This window comes from Toxotes jaculatrix, chromosome 14 (genome assembly GCF_017976425.1).
Source record: "Toxotes jaculatrix isolate fToxJac2 chromosome 14, fToxJac2.pri, whole genome shotgun sequence".
NCBI classification, from domain to species: domain Eukaryota; kingdom Metazoa; phylum Chordata; class Actinopteri; family Toxotidae; genus Toxotes; species Toxotes jaculatrix.
In genome coordinates, this window is record NC_054407.1 from 22,554,657 (window position 1) to 22,581,973 (window position 27,317).

Genomic DNA, 27,317 nt, shown 5'->3' on the forward strand with positions numbered 1-27,317 from the left:
TTAACTACCAATGCGGCCGACTGGCTTCTTTATTTTCCTGCCTAAAAATAGACAATAAAACGAAGAGCCAGAGGGACCGACAGACAAACGTAACACACACACACAGCCAAAGCTCCAACAGCGTTTGGCTGGAGGTTGGTGGCCGTTTCCGGCACCACACGTCAGACTCTACTGAATTCAAGCTCGTTCGCTTGATGGTACGTTAAAGGACAAGACGACAAAAAAAACGAGACATGCTGGTCAAAACACGTAATGCCCTGGATTTTTATTTCATTTTGTGACATTTCAGGAGGATTCTTAGTCTTTCCCATGAGTGTCTGTGTGTATGTGTGTGTCTGTGTGTGTGTGGTGGAAGAGACTACAAAAAACACAAAAAAAAAAAACAAAAACAAAAAAAAGAAAACAAAAACTCATGAATCAACTGGGCCACTGGAATGGGCATTGGGATTGTGGTACAGACAAAGAAAAACTACAAGTAGCCTTGTTCAGTACCAAACTCTTCACAGAAGAGAGCGATTTTTTTTTTTTTTAGGTTTTTTCTTTTTTTCCCAAATGAAGGCACCCGATAACTTGTGGTTCATGGCCTTTCAGCCTTCTGGAGAGTTTTAAAAGTAGAGAAAACAATCTTTATTTTTATTTTTTTCAATGAATACATGTTTTCTTTCTTATTATGTAGAAGCTGGAATGATAATAAATGTCAGTTACTGCATTTTTTTTTTTTACTCCCTTAAATTTTTTTTTTTTTTTTTTAGATAAACAAGTAACAAAAGAATGAAGTCTTTTGTGAGGAAATAATTAAAATAAAAAAAGTGGGAGATACAAAAATATTTATTTTAAAAAATGATAAGGGGAGGTGTGTGGGGGGGGGGATTATCTTTTAGAGAAAACAAAAAGGAAATGAGGCCACCTGGTGCAAACCAGAGACCGAAATCATACAAAAGCAGCATCAATCAATTTAAAAAAAAAACAAATTATATAGTGCTTAGATAGGTCAGAAGCAGCAAAGTCTTCTGGGAAAGAGTCTTCATCCCCATTGTTTTGTTACTTGTCTCAGGAATAATATATGTATGGAAGAGCTTTGTGGAAACTGATTAACCCACTGACAAACTGATGCCTACAACAAACAAATTCACACCTGTCCTCTCCTCCTCCTCCTGCCCTGCGCCTGAATCTGTATGAAAGCATGTCTCCATGGATTCAACATGACACATGGGAACGTCGTAGAAGATCGCCCAACAGAAACGGGCGAACTCCTGGCCATGTTCACAACATCCAAAAAAATACAGAGTTGTTTAAATCTAGCTAAACACTGACTACAGCACGGGGAACCGGTGAGGGGTACAGTGTATAAAAAAAAAAAAGGTTTAAAAAAACAAAAAAAAAAACAAACAAAAAACCCCAAAATAAACATGAACGGAAAAAGAAAAACCTTTTGTAAACACGGCACAATAAATAGATCAAACAGCAGGTTCCGCACCATGCATGTGATGACATACATTTTTCTGTGGTACAACTTTCACACCTCATACTCGCACCAGTTGCAGTTTGTCGTTTTCTCTTTTTTAATTTTGATTTTTTTTTTTCTTAATATCTCGAGTGCAAAACATCACAAATGAACAATTCTGTATTCAAGTAATGTTATATACAAGAACAGGGGGCGGGGAAGGGGGTATTACAAATATGCAGTACTGTACATATAATTGCCATATTAGGAATTTACAGACGATCTCTTATTAACAGTAACAAATAGGGAAATGGGGGGGGGGGGGGGGGGGGGGAGAAAAAAATTGTACGAGACGAGCATTGCAATTAAGTCCCAAAACAGTTGCCATGGAAACCCAGCCCTGCCGCGCTCATTCTGCCACCACTTGCATTCATGACTAACAAATGATGCATAGCACCTAAAAAACCAACAACAAAGGAGTCGGGCTTCCCCCGCGCTGCGCACGGGAGGCTACGTAACCTCCATGGCCACTGTGTTCTCTGATAGACTGTTCAGTGCTGGCTTGTCTTGTTCATGATTCTCCCTGAGGACGAAAGAAGACAGGGGACAGTAAGACACGTGGTCAGCAGCAAGAAGTTGGCGAGAAAGAAGTTTCAGAAATGTACTGACAGCCCTTTAACACTGAGGGAACTCACAACCTCAGGTTTCCATAAACTTGTGAAGCGTTGGTACGAGCTTCCTGGTTTTGTTTCCACTGTATCTTTGCTTCAGGTTTAATCTATTATAAAGACGTTTGTCTTTGTCGGTCGTACTGTCTGCTTGACGTGTTATAGTATAAATAAGTATAAATTTAGTCCCACCTCTCTGCTGCCTTTAGTACATTTTGTTGACACATGTACTTTTACTGTTGGTGGTTAGTAGAAGTAAATAATTACAGCTTTTTTTCATCTTTTATTGGTTCCACCTGTTCTAGTTGGACCAGCTACAACATGCTCAGATTTGTTTTTTCCTGTTGGATTTGTTGCCTGTTCTTCATTGACTTACTGTGATATGTTGCATGTAATTGAATTGTTTGTTGTTTTCAGTGTTTCTTTGGTTTGGCTATGTGTAGGATCCTCATTTCTACCAGATGTTATCTTTGTTGCGATGTGATGACACATCTGCTCAACCAATTGTGATCGACAGCACTGCCAACAACCCCTGGAGGTTCCTGGGACTTGCATTTAGCAGTGGAGATATGTAGTTCCAGGAACCTGTCTCCCCAAAGCGGACGAAGAACACCGGAAACAAAAGCAGAACCATGACTCGTGTAATTCTCTACTGATACGGCCACGGAAAGAAACTTCCAACGGACTGCATTTAACTGAAGACTGTGTCTCCATTACTAACAAAAATAACATAATATGATCAAAGGGTGAAAGTTGATTAAGTAAACAACTTTTACAGTTTTTATCTGAACATTTTTAAAATCCACTATACCACTGTCATTTAGAAGAACTTGCTCTACCACTTAGGGACTTCATGGACATAAACAGAAAGTTCACCTTCTATAGTATACTGATATAGTATATATATATATATATAGTAATATAGTATTTCAAGTGCTCAACATCTTTCCTTTTGTGATATTGTGTTTGTTGGAGTCATTCTCTTCAGCGTTAACCCTCCCTCTTCCCCCTTTAACGACCGTGACACCTGTTTGTGTGTTCCTCACCTGGGCACTATGTCCAGCGGCGAGGCCGAGGCTGCAGTGACCTTGGGTTTCTGACAGTTGGCGGTTGTGTGGGCAAACTTTAAGGCGGATGTTGACATGGTGGTGCTCAGTGTCCGCGGGGCGTGGACACGCTTACCGGTGGGAACACCCAGACGGAGGCTGTTGTTGTTTCCCAGCAGGACCTGAGTGGTGGCGGTGTTAGTGGTAGTGGTGTTGGCAGGGTGGGCGGTGCCGTTGTTGTTACTGGTAGCAGAGGTGGAGCTGGTGGTGGAGCAGGGGTGGAGCAAGGTGGGTGTTGGGGTAGCGGTGGGAGGAGCCGGGGCGGCAGGGGATGGGGACGCTGTGCTCGAGAGGTGCAAGCCCTTATAGACACCTGAGGGGTCACAAGAGGCCGGGTGATGGTGGGGGAGGGGAAGGGGATGGGGGAGGTGAGGGAGGGGGGTGTGGGGATGTGGGGGGAGGGGGTGGGGGGTGGTTGGGGGGAGGGGGTGGGAGTTGGAAGGTTTTAATTATCAACTGTTCTTTGAAGAAAAATGCTGAAATTATTTATATTGAAACTCAAAGCACGGAATACGGTGTAATAATTACTATTATAAGATATAATTACTCTTCAAGTACATAAAATGTTTCAGAGTACTTTGAATCAGTGTGAATGATGATCCTTTAATAAACCAATAAAAACAAGATGTTGCGAACGTGTACACAGATTTAGAAAACGCCACGTCAACCCAGCTCAACACATTCCTTCACTTCAACACTGTGAGATGTTACCAGTTGTACTGTATTAAATATCTGCTGCGAGGCAGAAGGCGTTTATGAGCTGGGCTTATTCCTTTGGACCAGAATCACACGGCGAGCGAGTATTAGAACAGAAATTCCTTCACAATGATTATCTGACTTTTAGTTTTCAGCACCTTTATCTGTGAAGGACAGATCCTTGGTGCTCCGTTTTCATCTGCAGAATAACCTCAAAGTAAATTCCGTTTTGTCCCTTTTCCCCGTTATCTCCTAAATCCTGCTGCCTGTCGTGGCATCGGTTGTTTGGGGGGTTAGTGCTGCAGGTTTTCTTCTGTCTGCTTTGTGCTGTTATCTGCTCTTTCGGTGCACTCCATTATGGGTTTTACCCTCATTGTTTGCCTTGTCTGTTTAGTGTCACTTGGGTGAACTGCACTTTAAATTTGAGGTGCTTTTAGTTTTTAAAAAAAACTCAGACCACTGTTGTATTATTTTTCAAAAGTTACATTCAGGACAGAAACAAATGAGAAAGATTTTATGCTCCAACATTTATGAAAAAAACATTTATGTTGGAGCATAAAATGGATAGCAGATGTTCAACCTCCAGTTACCAGGAAAGAATAATGACCCTCTTTTATTGAAAATAACTACGATAATTAGACCACTGCAATCGACTGGCTGAGCCTATCAATCCTAACAGCGGTCATGTGGGGAACTGTCATACCTGAGGGGGAGAGGACGCCATTGACTCCGCCTCCCAGGGCTAGCTCCTCCTTGGTTTTCAGAGCCAGCAGTTGGTCGGCGGTGACGAGGGCCGAGGCAGCGAACTGAGCGCTGGCCTGGTCCAACGTGTTCACCGGGCCCTGTTAGGGGAGAAGTAAAGGGTTTGTGAGAGGTGAAGAGTGAAGGAGAACAGGGCATAAAAAAAAAAACGAAGAGACATAACTGTCCGCTGCTGGCTTCACGAGCAGATACTGACCAGTGTGCTGTTGGCAGTGGCGGTGCTGTTGGCTTGCTGTTGCAGCTGGATCTGCTCCAGCTGCTGTTTCTGCATCAGGGCCAGCTGCTCCTGATGCTGCTGGTACTGTTCGGCTGTTAAAACTGAGAGGGACAAAAGTTTTGTTATTGACTGAGGTAGAGGGAGGGAGAGTTTTCTGTGCCTGGACCCATCACACCTGCTGCCATCCGTGTCACCTTGTAGTTACATTCCTGGGGAGGTGCAGGTTAGGCTTTGGTGTAGGGTACTGTTGCCACAACTTGCAGGTTGTGGTCTACTCTGACAGGTTTATAACACATTTTGGGCACAGAGAGTGTGAGATTCGAGAGCCTGAAGATTGGCATTTCTATTAAAAGTACTTCAACAATAACGAGAATGACTGAGTGTGTTCCTGAAATGATGAGACATGGCTTCAAAGAGGTGCTCCTGGTGTTTCAAACTTTCCAAAAGAGCCAAAAACTGCGATTAAATGCAATGTAGTAACCAGCTGGCTTCAGTTAGCTTTTGTCATACACTTCCAGCCCTGGTTTAAAAATATCATGCTGCATACGAAAGAAATCTGATTAGTGAGCTGCACATAAACACATCTGTTTGACGGTAACCATGTTACTCCAATAAACGCAGGCTCAAATGATCAGCTCTAACCTGATTTCTCACATACAACTGGTTTCTTGTGTGGATTTTTAAGTTCTTCCACCATGGCCTTATTTACATTCCAACCATTTAACCTGTAAATAACAAGGTCTGAAGTGTTTCTTCAATGGCTTTCTATTGATTATGAAGACCTGCTCCCACATTTCAAAGTATTCTGTGGCCCTGGCGCCTCAGCGCAATATTGATTTACTTATTCTCTGTGAGTCTTTCCGCTCTCTACCTCGCAGGAAACAGGACTCATCACTCTATGCATTTCAAAGTCAAGCTCGTCCTGTGGCACCGCCTCCATCTGGAGCACACTTCATGCTTATTTCATGCAATCCGACGCCGTCTCGTTTAATCAAAGCTCTGCCTTCGCTGCTGCTCTCCGCAGACTTAAGCACTACTGTCGTTATTCTGAACAGATGCGTTAGTCAAGAAGAAATCAATAAGCAGTTGTTATTCATGCACATCAAAACACACACAACTCTTGTAAACGCTTTGTAGTGACATCAAGACACCCGCCGCTCGGCTGCCCTCACAGTAACACCACCAGGGACCTGTGGCATGTAGTTTGTATTCAACGCTCCGCTCCTCCGTGTCCACACACCCTGACAAATCCTGTGCATCTCATGAATTTATTTATCCAACCCAGTTTTAATTGACACCTTGTGGACTGGGTGGGGTGGGTGGTGACACAGTGATAATACCAAACAACAACAACAACAACAAAAACCTGCAGACACAATGCAGCTGGAGGACAGACCAGAGACCAGTCTTGCAATGAAAACACTCCCAATAAACAAAGGGAAATTGATCACAGCATTCCATGAAAGTAAATCCTAAATAACTTCACTGATTTTACTCAGCACAAACAAATTTCTGTTCACCTCCACTGTAGTGTGAGCGAGCAGTGAAGATCTCAACACCTGGACAAATAAAATCCACAACATAGCCAAATACCACCAGGGCTGAGGTATTCTATGTTTCTTTTGTAAGGGGTACCAGTGTTGTGTGTGGGTGTATGCGTGTCCTGTTTTCAATAAAATATGTTTGTAATTAAATGAGTCACTCACAAAGCAGAGATGGTGGGTCTACAACCTCAAGCTGCCATGAGCACAAAACAGTTACACCGACAAAACGTATACTAGTGTGTGTTTGAAGGCTGCCAAGTCTCTTACCAGCAACGGGTGAGGGTGCAGGGACAACCCTCCCTGGGCGCTGAGAGCCATAAGGCTGTCCCCCAGCTGTGGAGGCAGAGACTGGGCGCTTCAGGCCTCGACTCAACCTCCTGAATAGCGGGTGGGCGTTATCCAGCTCATGTAGTGGTAGTGTCCGTGGTCTAAAGTGCCTCCATCGGCACGACTTTATATTCAACAGTATCTGACTGAGGTCCGTGGAAGAGGGAGAGGAAGAGGAAAGAGAGGAGTTGAAGGAGGAGGAACTTCTGTCCGAGGTATTTGTTTCTGAGGTACTGGCAAACTTGTCGATGGCCGGCGAGCGTGAAGTAGCTGTAGGAGGGGGAGAGGGTGGAAGAGGCAGGTCGAGCATCTCTGGATCCAGTCCGTGGAAAACGTTGTCATAGTCTGTGTATGCCCTGTCCAGCAACACCCTGCGAGAGAAAGACAAGGTCAGATCTTCTGCTTTTAACACAGATATCAGTTAAGATATATACATTTATCTGTCTGGCATTTTTACAACAGCTAGTACTGCAACTATCAATTATTTGCATAATCAAATATTCTACCAATTAATCAATGAGATAGGAATACTAAGTATGTCCTCCAAAGAGCAAGAGTAAATGAGGAAAAAATAAGCAGTCCTTGCTTGCCTGCAGCTGAGCTCATACTCTCGTATACTACACGCCTGGCACAGCATCACACAAGCCACTAACGAGGCACATATTTTGAAAAGTTTTGTTGCAAAAGCACATCACCAAACTTTTTTTTTTTTTTAAAAAGGAGAAATGCAAATCTGAGAAGCAGGAGGTGAACCGACCTGCCGCCTCGTCCCACACGTCGTCGGGCCATGCCCAGACAGCGCCGCGGCACCGTGAGCGTCGTGAGACTGTAGCGAAAGCGAGCTTCTGCCAAACCGCCTTCCCAGGGACCACACCACGGCCAGCTACCCACACGGTCCTGACGAGCCTGGAGAGAGAAAGGATGCTGAACCCCACCCATTTCGTTCCTTCTCAGGGTATAATGCCTGACATCTAAAGTCTGTGACCGGCTGCTTTCACACCCGGTAAAGTTTTAATGTACTGCAGTGTATATAAATACTGACAAACTTAAAATCCATTAACTGCAAAATGTTGTCCTCAACTACAAAGGTTCATTTCTGAAAATGACATATTTCTACATATATTTCTACAGTTGGACAAGAACTTTATAGCCAAAACTTTAGTCATTAGGAATTTAAACTTAACAACCATTATCTATTACAGTCTGGTTTCACAGAGCTGTGCAGTACAATGATTCAAGAGTAACTGTTTCTGCTTTAACCAGAATGAAAAGATCATTAACTAGACCCTGTAACCTTGGGGTAAAAGCAGGGACATTAACTAGGTTGCTTCAAAACGACTGGACTGACACATAAGGGCAGTGTTTTAAACGTGTATGGCTCTCATCACCTCACCACTATAATCATGATTTTCTTAATGTACTACAGAACGTGAGCCTCTAACGAGCTTTGTTATGCATTCTGTGGAAGAGCAAAAGGTCATGTCACTTACAGCATAGTACTGGCAGCCTGCCTTCCTGCGAAAGGCGTAGGCACCATCTGGATCGTTCTCCTCCTCTGCTTCTGATGAGCCTGAGTGTAGCTGTGGGCACAGAGGTCAAAGGTCAGTCTAAGGTCACCGCAAGAGCAGAATTAACGACACTGAAGCCAGAGGTTCTGGTTTAGATACATTTCCATACAACTGTCTCGTGTGGTTTTGCCATTTTCAGTGAATTTATTAAGACAAAGGGCAGAGCGCAGCGACAGAGGGAGACCTCAACGCTAAAGGTATGGCAAACGGCTGCCGTGCAGTAGGACTGACAAATGCTTAGAATGTTGATGCTGATGCTTTTTTCCCTGTTCAATCTGATACAACACCACTTGCCATCACCATCTCATATGTTTCAGGTCAAATTTCTGTGCATAACTAAGTGCCTGTGTTTGTACCTGGGAGAAGGGCTCGTCATCCGAGCTGGGGAAGTCGTACTGGTTGAGGTCCTTGGCATTGAAGACAACAGGACCCGGATGGTGGGGGGTGCCCGACGACAGAGGCAGCACCTTCGGCTTCTTCTCATATTTCCTCTTCTGCCTGGGCACTTCCATCTTTTCGGGCTACAGGGGGAACAGAGGGTAAGTTATAAGATTTTTAAAGCACCTTAACAGCACACCTAATTTCTTTTCCAACAACAACAACAAACCATCTTGTGATGACTTGTGTCAAGAGTCATATAACTAGAAGTTGGCCACTCACCTTGGACTTGTAGTCCTTGAGGTCCATGTGGTCCTGGTGCCGGTACTGGGTGGTGAGGGGGACCAGAGGAATGATCTGTGGCCTCACCAGCGCACGTTCAGCCAGAACCTCTGCCATCACCTCGCCACCAAAGTCTGACATGACATTTCTGGAGGAGACAGGGGACAAAGGATTAGCCAATCAGAGTCTCAGACTGATGAAACCATTTCATTTGGCACAGTGGTCTATTTTCCCCTCAAACTCCATCAACAACAATCCCTTCAGAAACTGTGCCAAACAGCACAGCGCCATGAAATGGAAAAAAAATAGCTTCAACTGTTTTTTTTTTTTTATCTCAGTTTCACGCCCTGAGCCATCAGCAGACTTTTTCCTGTGTAATGTTTGACAGCCTGCTGTGAAACTGCGTTTGGTTTTATTTCTGTACTAATGCATAACGCGTGCAGCTCACCTCTTCTCAAAGATCTCCAGTGTGAGGTGCAGCAGCTCTCTCTTGCTCTTCTCCCTCCTCTTGATCATTTCCAGGATGGTGACGGCTCGGCTGAGATCCCTGCGCAGCTTCAACATCTTCTCATAAGAAGCCTCATCGTTCTTACGATTCTGGAAGAAGAGTGGGGAAAAATATAAGCAAAACGCATAACAAAAACAAAACATATGTAAAGTTAATGTGCAGCACAGTTACATAAGCTTTGAGCTTTACAGTAAGACAAGACTATTACAGTTTCAAAAACTAAATGGTCAAAAAAATAAACCAATAAAATGATCAATAATTTTACCACAGGTTGATTAACGTTGATGAAATGCAGGATGACATGTTTATAGATTTTAATTAATTACTAACCTGAACATTTATGACTTAACTTTGACAAAAGCAAACAGGTTATCACAATGATTAAAAACTACACTAGGCTAAATTCTTCAAACGACCACTTGGTGGCATATAAGTCCTTCACATGGTGAGAAGAAACTACAGTTTAACCGAGTCAGTAATTTCCAGTAAAATCACAAACTTGAGAAAAATAATAATGAACTGAGGTAGATGTGAAATTAAGTTTACTTTAAAGAGGCGCAGAGCTTTTATTAGGATGTCTGATAACTCCTCTGGGCTGGAAGGGTCATTTTTTTTTAGTCTGTTTAATAAGTTCATACATTGATGAAGTTGTGTGGGGTTTTTTTTTTTCCATATTAACCACAATCACTGTTCCACCCAGCAGCTCAGCTTGTTACGCAGGTGAACAGAACAACTGAACTGTACTGACAGTTTCAAAGCTGTGCGCCAACGCTACACACTCTTAAAGTGAGGTAAGATGCGGTTCACTTGATGCGCTTTCAGTGCCTGACAGCATTCCTCTTTTCTCAGCCCTTTGTCAGTGTCAGATAGTGAGAAGCCATTTCATCTACGCCACGGTTTTAGCACGTATAGTGTTTACAATACGACAAACTGGATCTGGCTGATCGGGCAGCGAATCACAAAAGACAGCGATGCAGAGAAATGTAATCACCATCTTAAAGTTATTTAATGCACGGAGGAAGCCTGTCTAACCTGACAAAACATTTCCTGCAATAAAGGATGACAATGCACTTTTTTTGTCCCCAGTGGCAGTCCTATTGCCTTAGAATCAACTAATGACAGTGTCCAACTACGCACATTTAAATTGTGTGAGAGGACAGAATGTTTAAATTTACCTTGAAAGCAGAAAGACAAAGAAATACCTTGTCCTTTATAGCAAACGGCAGCTTAAATTATCTTACATTAAAGGCAGTTTTAGGTTTAAAATCCTATACAAAACTACAGGAGTTTATCAGAACGAAAACAGACAAGCACAACCACGATAATACCTAATATCTGCAACACAGCAAAAGAATGAAAATTAAAATCAAAACTGACAATTGCCAAAAGAAATTCACACTTTGTTAACACACTTTTTAACTTTGTGAAGTTGACAAACTCTGCAATCACAGCCACACAGAAACTGCCAATAAAACACTGGGTTTAAAGACAACCAACCTTCCTGGTTTGCATCTTCTCTGTGCGCCGTCGGAAAGCCACGTAGGGGTCACTGGTGCTGGAGCCGTCCCGCTTCTCCTGCTTGACAGTGGGGATGAGCGAGTTAGCCTTGCTGTTTTTCCTCTTCCGGCTCCAGTAGTCGAAGACCTCCTTGATAAGCTCATCGTCCTCCTTCAGCAGCAGCTTGGCCTCAGGAAGACTGACCAGCTGACCAGATACAGACAGGGGTTACATTTTGGTAAATAACATGTATTTACACGGTGGAGAAGTTTATGCTGTCATAGAATAAATAGCTCATATATTATTTTACAAACTAGTTCATATTTAACGCAGGTATCACCATTTTCCCACATCTCATAGTGCTGCACTGGTCTGTAAGGTATTTCAAGGGGCTTTCTTTAGAGCCAGCTGTGTTTAGGGGAAGATGGAGACAGAAGCGGTGCCAACCTGCTGTCCACTGCCTTTCTCCAGCCGATCAATCATCTCCTCAAACTGCAGGAAGCTGATCTCCATCTTCTTTTTCAGCTTGTTGACGAAGGCCTCGTCATCCGAGTCCAGGTCGTAGTCAGGCTGCTCTGTGTCCAAGCTGAAAGCTGCAGGGAGGCAGAACAGAGGGAGAAGACTCTAAACATAAGCCAATGAACTGATAAAACACAGCAGATTTGTAATCAGTGTAAGAAAAATTTGGTTCTGGGAAACTTAAGCTGTGAACAATGGTGGAAACAACCGGCTTAGAAAAGAAATATTTTATATTTTATGATTTTTAGGAGGCTTCAGCATTTGACAAAATTCTTGGTCATGTTTATTCTTAGGCCTTTCTCTGTGAGTGCTTTTATTCACTCTTGTCCTTATTTAATGTGTGCTGGTGTTCATGCTCTGCCTCTGTTTGCCTCCATTGTAATCCCCATTGAATATTACACTCACATTTTAGAATCTGACAAAGACCTTCAGAGAGATCAGGTACACATGCTTTTCTCTACTCCGACTCCGCAGCAGACTCACTGTTGAAAGTTAAAATTGAGCTTAATTGGTCTGGAAGTAACTCAAGGCACTGCACGCAGCATTACAAAACATTATCGAGCCAGTTTCCAGCCAAGTTCATTAAACCTCACCGCTGCACAATCACTCTGAAATAACGGCCTTTCAGTGAACCCTAACTTTCAGTTATTGCTGGAGATGCAGCAAAGCACACTAAAACTTACTTTTATCCAACAAACCAAAGCAGAAAACTTTAGTTCACACAGAAGATAAAATTTCCATTTGCTGGCTAGCAGGTCCCATAATTCACAGTCCAGTGTTTTGCCAGCCAGTTGAATTGGGGAAAAACAAAAGTTCCACTTTGTAGTGGCAGATATACACAGATAGCTGCTTAGCAATACGACTGGCAAGGCCACTCCATAACTTAAAGTGCTATGTTTGAAAAAGTCATACAGTAACACAGTGTCATGCAGAAATTTAATATACTTTCAGGGTCAGTCTGTGCGCATACATGTCACATTTCAATGCACACAGAGATTCATACAGTACATCCCCTGTGACACTGTGACCACCTCAGAAGGAAGGTTACCACCTACGCTACAGTCATTCAGAACGCATCATTTAATGAGTAAGCATTTTAATGAAAGGATTTTCAGCACCATTGGGTATATTACTGGGTACCTCAGATCAAAGGGCAGCTGGATATATGAAAAGGAAATTCCTACACTATGAAATAAAAAAAGTCTAAGCATAAGATAACATTTACGGCTGCACTCCGTACAGATACTAACCACTACCACTACTACTACCACATACAATGCAACAGACAAATTACTTTGACTATATGCATCTCAAATCGTTTTCTGTGTGGCTAAAACAGCAAACGATGTTTTCCCTTTCTGGAGTTATCAACAGATATGTGCAGGTAGTACAATTTGTTTGCTATGAGAACAATAAAAGACCAGAGTGGCCCTACCAAGCTAAAACACCACAAGCATAACCAGCAAACAGCTCTGAGCAGGGCTGGACGATTAAACAATCTCGAAACAGGTATCACAATGATAAACTGAGGAGTAAGACATTACTGCGTCTTTGATAGGAAGCAGACCAGCAGTCATGTTTATCTAGGTTGGTCTTACATTATTATGATGTACATAAAACTAAATACATCTGCCAGTTCCAGTGTACAAAGGCCATTTGAATAGCACAACATGTTGATCTTGTGTGATATTTATTTTTAATGCACCGTTGCAGTTTCCTTGTTCAGGTATAAATGTTCTACCATGTTGGCTGCAGACTAACAAGTTACCGACTGAAAAATAAAGGACAGTTTACAGCCAAAACAATTGGACTGATTTACAATTCAATCCTAAACACAAAATACTCCTTGAGCTTTACACTAAAAGGTGTCCTGAGGAGTTTTCTTGTAAAGCTTGGACTTGAGGTATAACAAACATGGTGAATGCACTTCCCCTAATAGTATTTAATATCTTTCTAACCCGCTGCAGTTATTTTCTGCATAAGATAACATACTCATTAAACTACACAGGCCTAATGGCCCACAGTTAACTGCATTAAATGAGTGCTTTAAGAGTACAGCTCATCCAGTGTCTGTTGGACAAGAAGGTCAGGGATACACTGGATCATTTTCAGGCTTAATTACACCAAATTTGCTCTTTCAGACATCTGGAAGCTGAAGGGCTGATTGGAGAATTCAGCGGAACCAATGGACAGTAAAGATTATCTGTTGCAGACTGTAGATCCATTAAGTCTCACCCAACCCAGCAACCCACAGACTGACCTAACAGTACCAGACACTTTAATGGAGTCTGCATTAATGTGTACATGAGAGCTAAATAAAACGCACACTGAATCAGAATAATTTTAGTTGTAGCACAGAATGTACCCTTTAATGGTCTAATGTGAGCATATATCTGATTCAGGACACAGAAAAATATAAAAGCTATTCACACACTACAGCTACGCTTTTTCAGTCTTGTACTTTGTCTCAAGCCTCAGTGACCAGTGAGACATCCGTGTCAAACTACAGACTAATTTAAACCGATGCACTTTCTGACTCTCAAAAACTGCCTCATAACTCACAGCCAGCGTTTCTGTGTGTTTTATTTCAGCCGCGGTGTCTCACAGCAAGAACACTGCCTAATCTAATACAATCAAATTAAACCAGCTGCCACTGAGCATGCACAGCTACTGCACTCACAATTACAGAGAAAACAATGTACAGGCCACAGCATTTGCCGCTTCAGCTTTAAAATGACAACCTCAGATCAGATTTAATTATAGAAAATCATTTTCATCTTGAGCAGCAATCAAGGCAATTAAGCATGACAGAGGGATATATAGTTATTAACAAGACTAGTTTTTTAGTTGCACAAACTGGCACCGTGCAAAAAATCACCCGAGGGTTTGAAGATGAATTAATTCCTTACACAAATGGAATATGACATAACATAATGTATTTACAGAATTTTTTTTTCCTCCAAAAAGCTAAACCTTCAGGTCCTGGAAATGATCTGAGCTGAATTTTCTTCACGTTTCAGGCTCTGTCTAGACCTCTAAGGAAACCCTGAAATTTGTTCAACAGCAATTTGACAGGACAAAACATTTGTCATTTCAGCTTTCAGCTGACCACATTGTCTCAGTTTAGGGTACAGCAAATTGCTTTTCTTTGAGAAACAATCGTGGCAACCACTTGTGACACAGACATGGTTACTGAACTAAGCAATCTAGCAATCTCATTTTCTTTGATATTATTACTGAACTGGGCAATCACTCAAACTCATTAGCTTTGACAAACATGACAACTCAGTAAAAGCTCATGAAACACATGCCTGGTATCATTAAATGGATGAACAGCTGTCAGAAACAACAGACCTAATACCACGGCAGCCTTTATGCAGCCAACTTAGCTAACCTTCTGTAGCCAGGAAACCTCTTCAGTGACTAATTCACTTTTTATTTTTGATTTAACACATTCAAAATAATTGAGGAAATCACCATTATTGCCAAAACGAAACAACTGATGTACCTAAACTGCTACAGCAAACTCGCTGCCTCTGGCTTCTGCATCGCTTAACTGCAATTAGAGAAATCCACTTACGCTGTATGTGAATTAGCTGCTTTGGCATCTTGTAGTCCCCAGGGTAGAGGGAGTCGTAGTAGGTGATGTTGCTCTCTGCCTCGGGGACTGGGATGACCATGTTGTCCCGCTTCTCGCCATATACCTGCTGTGCTGAGATGGCCCGCTGGAGATGGTGTTCCTGCAAAGACACAGATGGAGTTGAGACACCTGGACAACAGAGGGCAGATGTTCTCTTACTAGAAATCAGGTATAAGTTGTCAGGTGAAATACCAAACAAATCAAATTACTTAAACGCAAAGAAACCATCAAACTACCAAACTGGGTAAAAACAAAGCCACAAAGCAATTTTTTAAAAACAATTTTAAGACATAATCTGGAACTAATATGAAGGCAAAAAGACTTTAGAACCGGAGTGATACGGTATGGTTTTAATTTAGGGAATTCACCACTTTTAGAAAATGGTTATACTGCAATTCAAGATTACAAACTCTAACTTAAGGCCGATTTGACAAAACAAAATAATGCCCAAGTGAAACGCAACACAACAACGCTGTGTCATTCCGAGTGGGAAAACAACACACTGACTCATGTACATTCACCTGCAAAACGAGCTGAAGGGGGAAACGGCCAATTATCGAGTTACACAATGAGTAACATCTGACATCCAGACCTTATGATAATCTCTGAAACACCCCAGTACAGTACCAAACAGAACTGTAAGGCCACACAGAACCATATTAAAACATCTGTCTACACTGTGAGTCAAGGTTTTTTTATCTGTTTAATCTTAATATTTGAAACAAATTACTAATTGGCACCAGAACGGCATGTGGGAACTGGACGGGGGACAAATCTCAACCTGCCGTCCAATCACTCTCAACAGTACAAAAACAGAGGGAAACCTGACACTGTTTTTGTCTCCAGCGCTCCGTCAGTTGGCCTTATCTACCCGCCACAAGCATGACGAGAGCCTGCCGCTGCCAAGCCTGCCGAGGGGGAATGTGCCGGAAGGAAGGCAGACAGGCTGGATGGCTGACTAACTGGTTTGCTAGGCGGGCTGCTTGTCTGCACAGTCCCAGTCAGTCGTAGTAGTAGAGCCTTTGGCCCAGAGCTGGGCACTGAGCCACTGGCAGGCAGTCTGTCAACAAGGCAGTGTGCTGCCGGCCTCGTACAACAGCTCTCTGGAGAGAAGGTGTGTGTTTATTGTTTTCCCTGCGGCTGTCAAAGACACAGAGTGGGTAGGGGAGCAGGGAGAGATTATTTGTGACTAGGGAAGGTAAGAATGAGTGAATGAGTCAGAGAGAAAGTGAGTATGTGTGCGCGATTGTAGGAGGAAGTGTGACACTGTAAGTGCCACTGATCTGTTACGGTTGCATTTTTCCATGAAAAGCAACCGAATTTTCCTGATGCCACAACAATCGCTCGTCCGTGGCATCGACGCTGTTGTGTAATACGTGTGCCAGCCTTGAAGAGGGTAGTCTACATGAGCACTGAACTGCTTCATTCAGATTCAGCCCGTGCAGTCAGGATTCTCAGAGACAGCACAGTAAATTTTCTAAACTGATTGATTCTAAGCTGCCATGTCCGCTAGGCACCTGACACCTAATGCTGTTTCCCCAGAAAACTCAAGTCACTGCTTCTTATTCACAGGTAATATGACCTGTCATACTGACCGTACTTCAGGCTCTATTGGTCATGTTTATCTCATCTATGTGTAAGCCTCTGCCAAACGTATATGCATAATCAGCCCCAGTGTGTGACTGGCAAGCTTTTCAATTTACTGCTATAAATGATTGCTGGCTGTTTTTAACACATGGTTGAGGCTTTATTTGTGTTGGTCTTCTTTAAAAGGCATATGCAATTGCATGTCATGATATCAACTTATATTTTAATACTGATTCTAATATTGTGACTCCATTGAGAAATTCTACACAAATGGTCTAATACAACAAGAAATATCAACCGTTGGTATAAACAGTATAGTGAAATCTGACCGTCGACAAATTTCTCTGGTCTCGCTCTGCGTCTCATAATTTCACCCATCCCTACTCAGAGACTAAGGACTACACAGCATTGCACCATTCTGTTTTTTTTCAGTCTCTACTTGCAGATAAATTTCCATGCAGAATTCAAACAGAGAGAAATGCATTTTGCATGATTCAGAGAAGTAACTACTCTGTGGTTTGTAAATGTTCAATGCGCTACACAACTTCAAGTTGGTTGTATACCACCCATGATTCCTATACATTTATTGCCCTTTGTGACTTTAGTAATTCTGAACTGTGTTCAACAAACTACTATGACAGAAAGGCTGTACAGGAGGACTGTGATCATTACCATTATTTAAGTAAAATGTCTGAACAATAAACAGCTGTCTGGAACTCTTGATGCCCCATTAAAAAAAGATTTGGAATTTCTATTTCAGCATTTATATAAACCTGTTTTAAAGGCAATGTCTTCATCTTAGGGCTTCATATATCTGGATTTTTTAAAAATCTAAGCTGCCCCTGGCACCACATGAAGGCCAAGAGTAAAGACTGACTTATGAGAACAGGCACACAGGGATGGTAAACTGTTTTCACTGGATTAAATCAGGAAAGTGTGCTGCTTCTCAGAAGGACCTCAAGCGAAACTGAAGACAAACACTGCAGAACATGGATCGATTTGTGTCTTTTTAATGGCACCAAAAGGCAAGCTTTTCAGGGCTACAAGGTTTTGAACAGATGGTCCTTGACACTTTCATTGAGACCTGGAGGACACAAAGCAATGTTCTACTGCATTCGGTGCAGCCTATACTATGCCATATGGCCTTAAGTTATGTTTTATTTCATACAACAGAACTGTATTCTGTCGGAAAAACTGCTTTCCCACTGAAAAGCCCAGTCTGCACTTTGTGGACAAATTATAGTGACAAACTGTTTTGGGTTTCACAAATACAAGCTGAATGATTAAAGTAATACTCGATTACATAAAACAGTGTAGTTATTGATACATACACACTTATCCTGCATTTTCAAGTGAGCATCTACAATGTGTGAAAAGTCTTCAAAGTCTTTTCATCAGCCTTGGCCTAAAGCCATTGATTTAGACAAGAGAGTATCATAATAACTACTTCTTCACGTTAATAAAACAATAATAACGGATTATTCCATGTTCCTGGTGCAGGCAGAAAGTGACTGGTGGTCACTCATCATTTCACAGCCAAAAAAACCCATAACAAAACAAAAAACAGGACTGTTACCTGCCAGAGAAGCAGGAAAGTAAAGTTTATAATGTGTGACCTTCAGTATAACATCATACTGTTTGTCAGTAATCATCTGTGACCGTTTCAGTCTACTGTATTATGCATCCCACTGTTTTATTGCATCCCAGAACTCCCCCGTTCATCAACACTATGTGGACTTTGGGGGCTAGCAATATTCTACACAGTCTGTTATTCCCGAGGCAGGTGACTGTACTTTACATTTATGGCACCATGTGCTCTGGCGACCTGTTCTGAGGATGTAGCTACTCCCTTGGCTGGAGAAGCTGCTGAAGACAAGGCTTTCAGTTTTATTCTCAGAGCTTCCCTAAGGTGTCTGCATACACAACTCAAAACTCTTATACATTCAAACTATCTGTACTTGTACGCTTGCATAACCTTCATGCTCCTCTCTGGGTCCCACATTCCCCCGGCAAGCCCCAAAACCCTCTGCATCAACGCCCTCTGGCTTCTCCACGATGAGAGAGAAACTCATAAAATCAAATGGCCTTGAGCAAAAATCACGTCGGCTGCCAACTCTAATCAAGCAACGTGTTTGTTTACTTTCCCGGCCACGGCTATTTGCCTGAGAATAAATAGACTCGGATTGAGGTGGACAGGCAGAATACAGAGCATGAGCTGGTGCCCTTACACAGACACACGAACACACACACACACACACCCTTTTCCTTTTGGTCTCGCTTTCTCACACATAGACAAAGAAATCCAGAAATAGCCTTCTAAAATGACCAAATCGATCACTGTCAAGTCTGCTGAGGCAGCCAGAGCCCCCTCCACCTTCTCCAGTCTCGCCTCTGACAGCTACTGTCCCAGACACTGTAAATGCCACTTAACATGACGGACAGCCGCAGGGAATGGTCTGGTAGAGCTGTCAAGGGATGCATAAATACAGTACAAAGCAGGTCTGTGCGCTGCGTGGGAGAGGATGATTTTTAACACCAGTTTAAGTGGGGAGGGAAATTAATGGCAGAAATCAGACTGCTAAGCAGTTTGTAAAGTAACAAGCATAAACTGAGAAACTTTCCATTCCACAAATGAACGTGGCTGGTAAAATGAGACTGAGTCAGTGTCTACAATGTAAAATAAGTTTCCCAAACTTGAGCGTAGGCCCTCTGTTGCATAATAATGCAGTGAAACCAATTAATCACAAACTGGCAAAGTGAAAACAGTAGTTTTCCATTCATGGTTCAGTAACTGGAGAATTTCTTAACTCACTGGTCACTCTCAGGAGTTGTTCCAGCTGAGGCTTCCCCAGAGGGGGAAACTTGCTGTGAGTTTGATTCGAGAACCTGCCCCAAGGATGGTGTTAATTTCCAACACTGCCCACATACACATCAAAACAAAACTGTAAAGAGTGAAAGAAAAAGAGGGGGGAGAACAGCTGACAACGGCAGCTTTCAATTTCACAGCATGTAGACTGCAGAGACTTTGGACAGGTGAAATGCCCCAAATTCCCACCCAGCAAGGTCACACAGTGAGAAACTGGTGGTCTGCCAGAATCTCAGTGCGTGTGCATGTAGTGCGCACGCGAGTACAAGAACTGTGTCTGGCAAAGAGGCAAACACAACAGATGCCTGTGGGTTCCCACCAGGGCCGCAGACATTGACCTCACTTTCACCCAAACGTAAACAGAAGACAAAGTGCCTGGCCCAAAACAAACAAGCTGCACGTGCTGAGGGAATTTCAATGATGATGGCTCTTCAGTCAAGCCACACTACATATACGCCGCCTGTAAATTACAAAACCACATGCTGGACTGAGATATGACTTCTGAATGGCAAAGAAGCAGAAAAGAGAGAGCAAGCCTGGAGTCTTGTGCTCACAAAATGCTTGAAACCAGCAGGCCTAAATGCAATGTACAGAAAGGCCTAAATCTGAAAGGTTGCTCTGTGGTTTGAGTTCAACAGCTCACTGTTAGCTCCATTAGCACAGACGTTCAGGAAGTACAGGGACACCACATATTCACCATGAAGACCACCGAACATCAAGTGGGTAGTCAATGTGGTTAACGTGGTGACAAGTTAAACATGCAAAGCTGATGCTTTCTTAAAACACATTCAGGGCGGCTGTTCAACAAAACTTAAGTTTTCGCTCAGTGGGTCAGGCACATCTCCAGAAATGCCAGACACTATTCCCTCAGTGGATCAATGAGTACAGCCTCCAACCCACAAAACTAAATGTACATGCACTTACAATATAGTATAATAAAACACCATACCCTAACTGTTGAGGGAGTCTGTTAAAGATCATAAACTACAAAGTCTATCATCAATAATTCAAAGCAAATTTCCATCTGAACTCTGACATAAAAATTCATAACAGACAGCTCCAAACACTGAGCGGTTGGCATGCAGCAGGCCCTGGCCTACCTCTTATGATAATACGACTGTTACATAACTGAGCACTCCAGCTGAGCAGAGCACAGACTTTGAAGTGACAGCAGCCCACCTCCCTCCTCCTGCTGCCCTGCTCTCCTCCTGAGCGCCACGTGCCGCTGGTCTGCCAGCCTGCTGTGCCATCTGACACACTGAACCCCTGACACCGAGTCTCCACAAGAGCAGGGAGGACGACCGGCTGCAACACACTTTCGGTGATTAACAGCAGCATCTGCTACAGACACCTGTACACCTGTAGTTCCCATTTTCTTGCCCTTGCATTTAAACATTAGTCAAACCTGCTGGGTCAGCTACAAAGCTGCACCTTTGGAGGAGCTAATCTTACTGGGGGACCCAGAATAAGGGCCCCAGCGTGCCACACTGTTGTCTGTTAAACGGCATGGACAGAATAGAGGGACAGTACAATTTCAAAAGGGTGCATCTAGTGTACAATCAACCCACTACATTCTACATATATCCTACGATGCTCCTGTGGGATGCTACACAACCCAGAGGGAGAAACAGACTTTGTTTACCTACCTGCGTCTATGACTGGTGCATCTCTAAACCTCAACTTAAATATCTGTTTCTCTTTCTAACTAAACTGTCAGGATACTCTGTGGTTCCTCCGATGGACAGCCAATTATCAGCCAAAAGCAGAGCTTCCCAAAATCATTAATTTCAAAATATAAAAGCACTGAAACTTTGATTTTAAGCTAGGCTTTAATGTCCTTATCTGGCAAATGTCAACACTGAGAAACCACAGAAATGCTTATTACAGTTACAACATCTTATCCCCCAAGTGAGACTGAAAAATCAACAGAGGTTAATATATTAAGAGAAATCCCTCCAGGTAAGTAGTGTAAGACTGAGAGATTAAATGATATACCTGTCTGACAGCTACACAAACCAGATGATCAGCCCAGTGAATTTACTGTTCAAACAATGCTTTGAGTTGCAGCAACAATGACTGCAGTTCATATACACACACAGACACAAATAAACATGAAAGGCTGTATTATAACAACTCCATGACACGACAAAGTGCTGAAAGCCAATCCTACTTTGTGAGCACATGCCCTACTGCAAATCAGGTGAAAACTATGTCGACATACACATACATATTTGTACTTATAAAGATGGCACAGACTGAGTTTTTCCCAAATGCATGCCAGCAGTGTTGACATTTTTGTCTGGTAGTGGCACAGATGCCACCTATAGCATGAAATCACTAGCTCCCCCTTGCCCCGGTCCTTCGCTATTACGCCAACACAAGGCCCCATCCTGACAGACAAGACAAAATGTCGGAACTGCTAAAGTCACATGACTCCTTTGTACTCAGAAAATCACCTCACGCACAAATAAGCCGGTCAAACCGGACAATTTTACCCAACAATGACAAAACGCATCCCCGCTTTACCCAAACATTCGTCCATGTCCCGCATACATGCCGTATGCAACAGAAATCTGTCGTGTTTCTTCTGAAAAAAATTGGCGGCCATTTTGTGAAAGCTGGCGCAGAAAAAAAGAGGGACGCCTCTGATCATGTAAAAATAAAAAATAAACCAAAGCGCATATTTTCACATTTTCGAACTGTTAAAGCATACCGATTCCTCTTCTTTCTCCATCCCCGTAGGCATCTGCGGGACTGCCCGGTTAATGGATGCATATTCGTGTAGGTCGGGTAAATCCTCACAACGGAAGACGGGTAGTGGCTTGGAAGCGTCCAGCGCCCGTGCCCGAAACGACAATTTACTCATTTTTCACAATTCGAGATGCAGTATAAATCTATCCGATCTCCTAATATTCACAACGGTACCGAGTGGAGCTTTCATGGATGTTTCTGTGCGGTTAATCTCTATTCTAACGTTCGAATGGTTGTAGCTTGTATTTAGGGCGTCGCCAACGGAGCCGGGGGAAGGCCCGGATCTTGGTCGCTCTCTCTCGGACTGTTTTTTTCCGACGCTCCGCTCCCTACCGTTGGTTCAGTGCGCCATGGACAACATGGCGGACATTTAAAACTCTTTTGCTCTGTTTCGCTCGGAGCGGTCCAACCCCCAGTTCGCGGACCGACCATTCCCACACGGTCCCGAGCGCTTGCGCGTTGAGGGGGTGGGGGGAAGGGGGCATTTCTTGCAAACTAACTCCTCTCCACGCATACACATAAATTATTGAAATAAACATTAGGCATGGCCGAAATATATATTGCGATAATAAAATAAATAAGTAATTAATTCAGAAATATTCGTATCGTATATAAATGAAACCTCTAAATAAATTAAAGGGAAATTAAAAAATGAATTAAAAAGGCTAAAATGAACAAATAACTTTGATTCGATTAATAGATGGAAATTAATAAAATAAGTCAAAATGGAAAAATAAAAAAAATTATAAAAAATTAAGCAAAACTATTCGCACGTGAATAGCAAAAAAGAAAGATAATATCACAAAATTGTATAAAATTTTCAGCAGTGATTTAATACTAATTCAAAATTTTTCACTGTTGATTGTGGACTCTGCAGTCCATGAATACTGAGTACATAATATAATATCCACGTTTGTTTTTGCCAGAACTCTGAAATCATGAAATATCAAAGTTCATCATTCTAAGTTTATCATGTTCCATAACGTTTCCTTTTAGTAATGCATTGATATTATAAAGGATGGGTGCTGCCTGGTTTAATAAAACAGGTTACCTTGATGAAATACAGTATAACCAACCTAGATTACAAAGAGTAGAAAAAAACCCCTAACCCTCAAACAATTCACGCTTGTTTAAAAGATTTTCTTTTTCCCAAAAGATTTATTTTCAGGTGCTTGGTTTTATGCTTTCATTCAAAACTGGAGGAATAAAACCCTTAATCCATAACAAGTCAATGCCTCAAATGTCACAGAAGTAACTGGTCCTGCGAACTGACCAGAGATAACTTTTCAGATCCACTGAACCTTATCTATGAGTGGTGATCCAATTACAGCCCACAACAGAAAAAAAAGTTTATTCCAGGGGAAACGCTTCATGGCAACATGTTCACTGTGTGAACAATGTCGCCCTCTTCTGGTCTAATAGGCACATTGTCTTGATTTTCAACAACAAACACTGCACACAGCATTTTGAGAATATTTATATCCAACACACTATGCAGCTCCATGTGTGTACCTGTCATTCAGTGTGGGTGACTGCAGTGTCAAAGCCTTGACCATGACAATGTTAGCTCCTTGCTTTTCTTACTGAAATGTGGTGTTTCCAGGGCGCTTTCAGATAAGATGTTGCCATGACCCTGTAGGTTTGGGGGCATACAGTGCTTTTCTACGATATATGTTTAGTATACTACACAACCAGAGACAAGAACATCTACAATGTTAATTTATCAAGGTTACTATAAAATTTTACAAACATTAAATCACCTTACCTGTCAACGGCATCGGGTTTAGCCAGGGTCCACCCAGGCGAACTGAAGTTTTCTTGTCATCATTAAATCCACTGACTGCATCATGAGGACCTGAGAGCCAATTGACAAGAGCAACCCGGACATTAAGCCAAAACACTGTGAAAGTCTGCACAGTTTACAATGAACACAAAGCATTTAAAAGTTAGAAAAAAATAAAACCACGTGGCCCACAAGTCAGACAAAAAGAAAGCTAACTACAATCTTTTATTTGTTGAGTAAAAAGAGGTTTAGCACAGAGCTGTCTGGGTGGAGCAAAGACAAAACATTTGTCCACCACCTGATCACATTTGTCAGCAGTGCTGCCTGATCTGGCCCTCTAACAACCACACCTGTCTGTGTTCATGGTTCATGCCACATGGACCCCTGACCACTCCTCTAGTCTCACCATGAGACTGACACATCAAGGTGGCGTTAAATGTTTAAACTACTTCGAAATGGATTGCCATGAAATCTGGTACAGATATTTAAGCTCCCCAGAGGATCAATCCTGATGACCTTGATGAATCTCTTTTGATCTAGCACCACCAGCAGATCAGAGGTTTCAACTGTCCAGTGAAATAACTCCATATTAACTAGATTGTAAATTCATACATTCATTGATACAAGACAGTGAGTCCTAATAATGCTTGATCCCTTGACTTTTCATGTAGTGCTACCAGCACTAGCATCAGTCACTGTGAAAATTTGGCTAAAATAATTATTGTGGCTAACCACATTGCCACAGAGTCACTATCTGATATAGATTTGTATGTCTTGTTATATTGCTACTTGTAACTTGCAGTGACAAACCCAGATCAGCACCTGAAAGCCATCAGAGACAAAACCCGAGAACCTGTAGAAAAACACTGTCTAACAGTTCAACTGTAAGGTGTCCCCAAAGTAACCGATACTGTTGTATAGTCAGTGTTCAATCTAAACAAATTCGTCTACATTTATTACCAGGAAGGAGCTCCATTATGCAAAACATTGCTGTGATCATCAGCAATGTGACACTTTGGATCACAATATACAATTCAGTATTTGAATACTGACTAGCTGGTTCCATTTAAAATAAAGCCATTTGTTTATACTTTTGTCCTTATTTATTCATTCCTCAACATTTCTTATCATCCTAGTCCTATTTGTTATTATCAATACAGTGTCAGCAATACTGTGTTGCATTTAGGAAATGTTAGACATTTTACCAGTTCAGCTGTCTGCAGTTGAGCCCATTGCCACGAGGTTACGGATGTTTGAAATGTTCAGACGGTGGTGCGTATGTGCATGTTTCTGTGTTGGAAACGCGAATTGTGGAAGTGCTACATAATACAGAAACTTTAATATTGATGCCTGCCGTTTGAAAAAACTTACCTTCCCATTTTAGAGATATGTTTTTGCCTTCAGTTACACCAATATTGAGCTCTATTGTAGATTAATGCCTTGAAATATTCTGTAATAATCAGCCTATGTAATAATTGGGAAAAATAAGGCAAGCATCTGAGTCTGAGGTCAGGGCCTCAGTGTCCTGCGATCATGCAAAAATGACAAGAGCCTGGGTGACATTTTTTAGTCTTCCAAGTTAATATTTGTAACCTTGAGAGCTAAGCTTCTAAAAACTTGGTAAAATATGAAAACACACTAACAACTCAGCACAACAAACAGCATTTTCATACCTCACATACTTTGTGCTAGCCCACAGTGTGGGTGGGGTTTGTCACACAATATCCAGAGTTTATATTTTGTATATTTCTGAGTTACAGCTTACCTGGCTTATCTGATCTAGTGAACCCTACCAATCAGATACTCTAAACAGGCAGGCTCTTATCAAGAATTATTAACTAATACTTATTGTACTACAACCACTGCTAGTCACCATGAGGCAGCTCTAATCCTGGCTGGGTGCAGGTCTCCCAAACTCCATCTTTAAAGGGAGGCCAAATCACTCATAAAAGGTCTCTGCCCCTTTTTTTTAAGTCCTTGTAGGGAGAGGAGGGTGTTTTAGGAGGGGAGCTTCTAATGCAGAGGCATATGAGGGATACAGCTTTTGATCCAGACCCATGCAGGCCAGGGCCGAGCAGTTCCCTGGCAGACCACAGGATCTGCCTGGCACTGTTTAGCCACACACCCTAAGCCTATGATCCAACAATGTTACATTTCAAACCCAGATGATGGAAAAACCCTCATGTGAAATTATGTCAAAATTGTCTGATAGCCTCTCATCGACTCTTCACCTCCGCATCCTGCTGATGTTTTCTCTCTACATTAACTGGATCAGGTTTCCGACATTCTGATTTTGCCATTAATATAACAACTAGTGAACTAGATATTTTTTTTACACAATGAAAAACACTTCCTTTGCCGCTATCGATCGATATCACAACCTCCCTGCTTCAAGAGCTGACAAAGTGATAGAGAACTTGTGGTTTTAGTGCTGAATTGCATCCAGCTGATCAGCCAGGAATTTGATTGCGTGTATGAAATCATCTGATGCCAGAAACACTTTTCACGATGGGCCTTTTTTTTTTTGAAAGCAGCCATCGATTCAAGTTAAAAACATTAGAGGAAAATACTCACCAAGTCGATCATTCAGCACACGTCGGGGATTTAAAGACAGATGGGAAACATTTCTGCAAGTCAGAAGTAAGAAAAAAAGAGAAAAAACGCCAGGCAACACCAACACGACGCAGCTAGCCACAGAGGGAGCCAACTAACACTAACGTTAGCCTCAGCTAGTTCTCCTACTTGGGTTTCATAATAAAAGAACAAACGGTGAGCCGGAATCCGGATGGAAGAGCCGCTGTGCGGTTTATGTCCAGCTCGTTAAAAAGCGTTTTTCGGTCGATGAAAAGTCAGTATTTTCCTGTCGATGTAAAGCAGGCTGAAACTAGAGAGGTGGAAACCAAAGTGCTACTGTTGGGGGTTAACAACTTTGCTGAAAAAGACGGCCTATGATTGGACAGCCGAGGCCACCAATCACCTGTGGAGAGCTCCTGGGCTCGTGGCGTCACGTTCCACAGGGGATGGAGCGAAACGTGATTGGCTGACGATGTCAGGATGAAGTCAGCCATTTTTTTAACGTTCTAATGAGATTCTACTTTAACATCTATTTGTTTGTTTTTAGCCCAGGCTTGAATTTAGGCGTTTTCACGTATACTTTCTTTACTGACTTATTGT

At 42.3% G+C, this 27,317-nt stretch overlaps 1 protein-coding gene across 2 annotated transcripts; it reads right to left on the bottom strand.

Moving 5' to 3' along the window:
* Nucleotides 1–461: 461 nt before the first annotated feature.
* On the bottom strand, nucleotides 462–27,042 carry LOC121192824 (enhancer of polycomb homolog 1-like). Of its 2 annotated transcripts, XM_041054730.1 has the most exons (15): nucleotides 26,718–27,042; nucleotides 24,126–24,215; nucleotides 15,097–15,256; nucleotides 11,445–11,590; nucleotides 10,998–11,204; nucleotides 9,441–9,589; nucleotides 8,993–9,140; nucleotides 8,689–8,853; nucleotides 8,255–8,344; nucleotides 7,522–7,670; nucleotides 6,705–7,135; nucleotides 4,873–4,994; nucleotides 4,618–4,756; nucleotides 3,159–3,531; nucleotides 462–2,027 (listed from the first exon to the last, which is right to left on the bottom strand). In XM_041054730.1, exons 3-15 carry the CDS (start codon nucleotides 15,194–15,196, stop codon nucleotides 1,955–1,957), a joined length of 2,292 nt encoding a protein of 763 aa, XP_040910664.1. In that variant the 5' UTR covers nucleotides 15,197–15,256; nucleotides 24,126–24,215; nucleotides 26,718–27,042; the 3' UTR covers nucleotides 462–1,954. The 2 variants fall into 2 exon arrangements, with proteins under 2 accessions (XP_040910664.1, XP_040910663.1); XM_041054729.1 differs by lacking the exons at nucleotides 24,126–24,215; nucleotides 26,718–27,042 and adding an exon at nucleotides 22,323–22,722.
* Between the last annotated feature and the right edge of the window lie 275 nt (nucleotides 27,043–27,317).

Bases quoted from the DNA above. Each gene is read 5' to 3' on its own strand.
- LOC121192824 (XM_041054729.1), bottom strand. From the start codon at position 22,475: ATGAGTAAATTGTCGTTTCGGGCACGGGCGCTGGACGCTTCCAAGCCA. The intron at 15,257-22,322 runs GTATGCTTTAAC...GTGTCTTTGCAG, and splicing joins TGGAGAAAGAAGAGGAATCG to GAACACCATCTCCAGCGGGC. The intron at 4,757-4,872 runs GTCAGTATCTGC...CTCCCCTAACAG, and splicing joins CCACTGCCAACAGCACACTG to GGCCCGGTGAACACGTTGGA.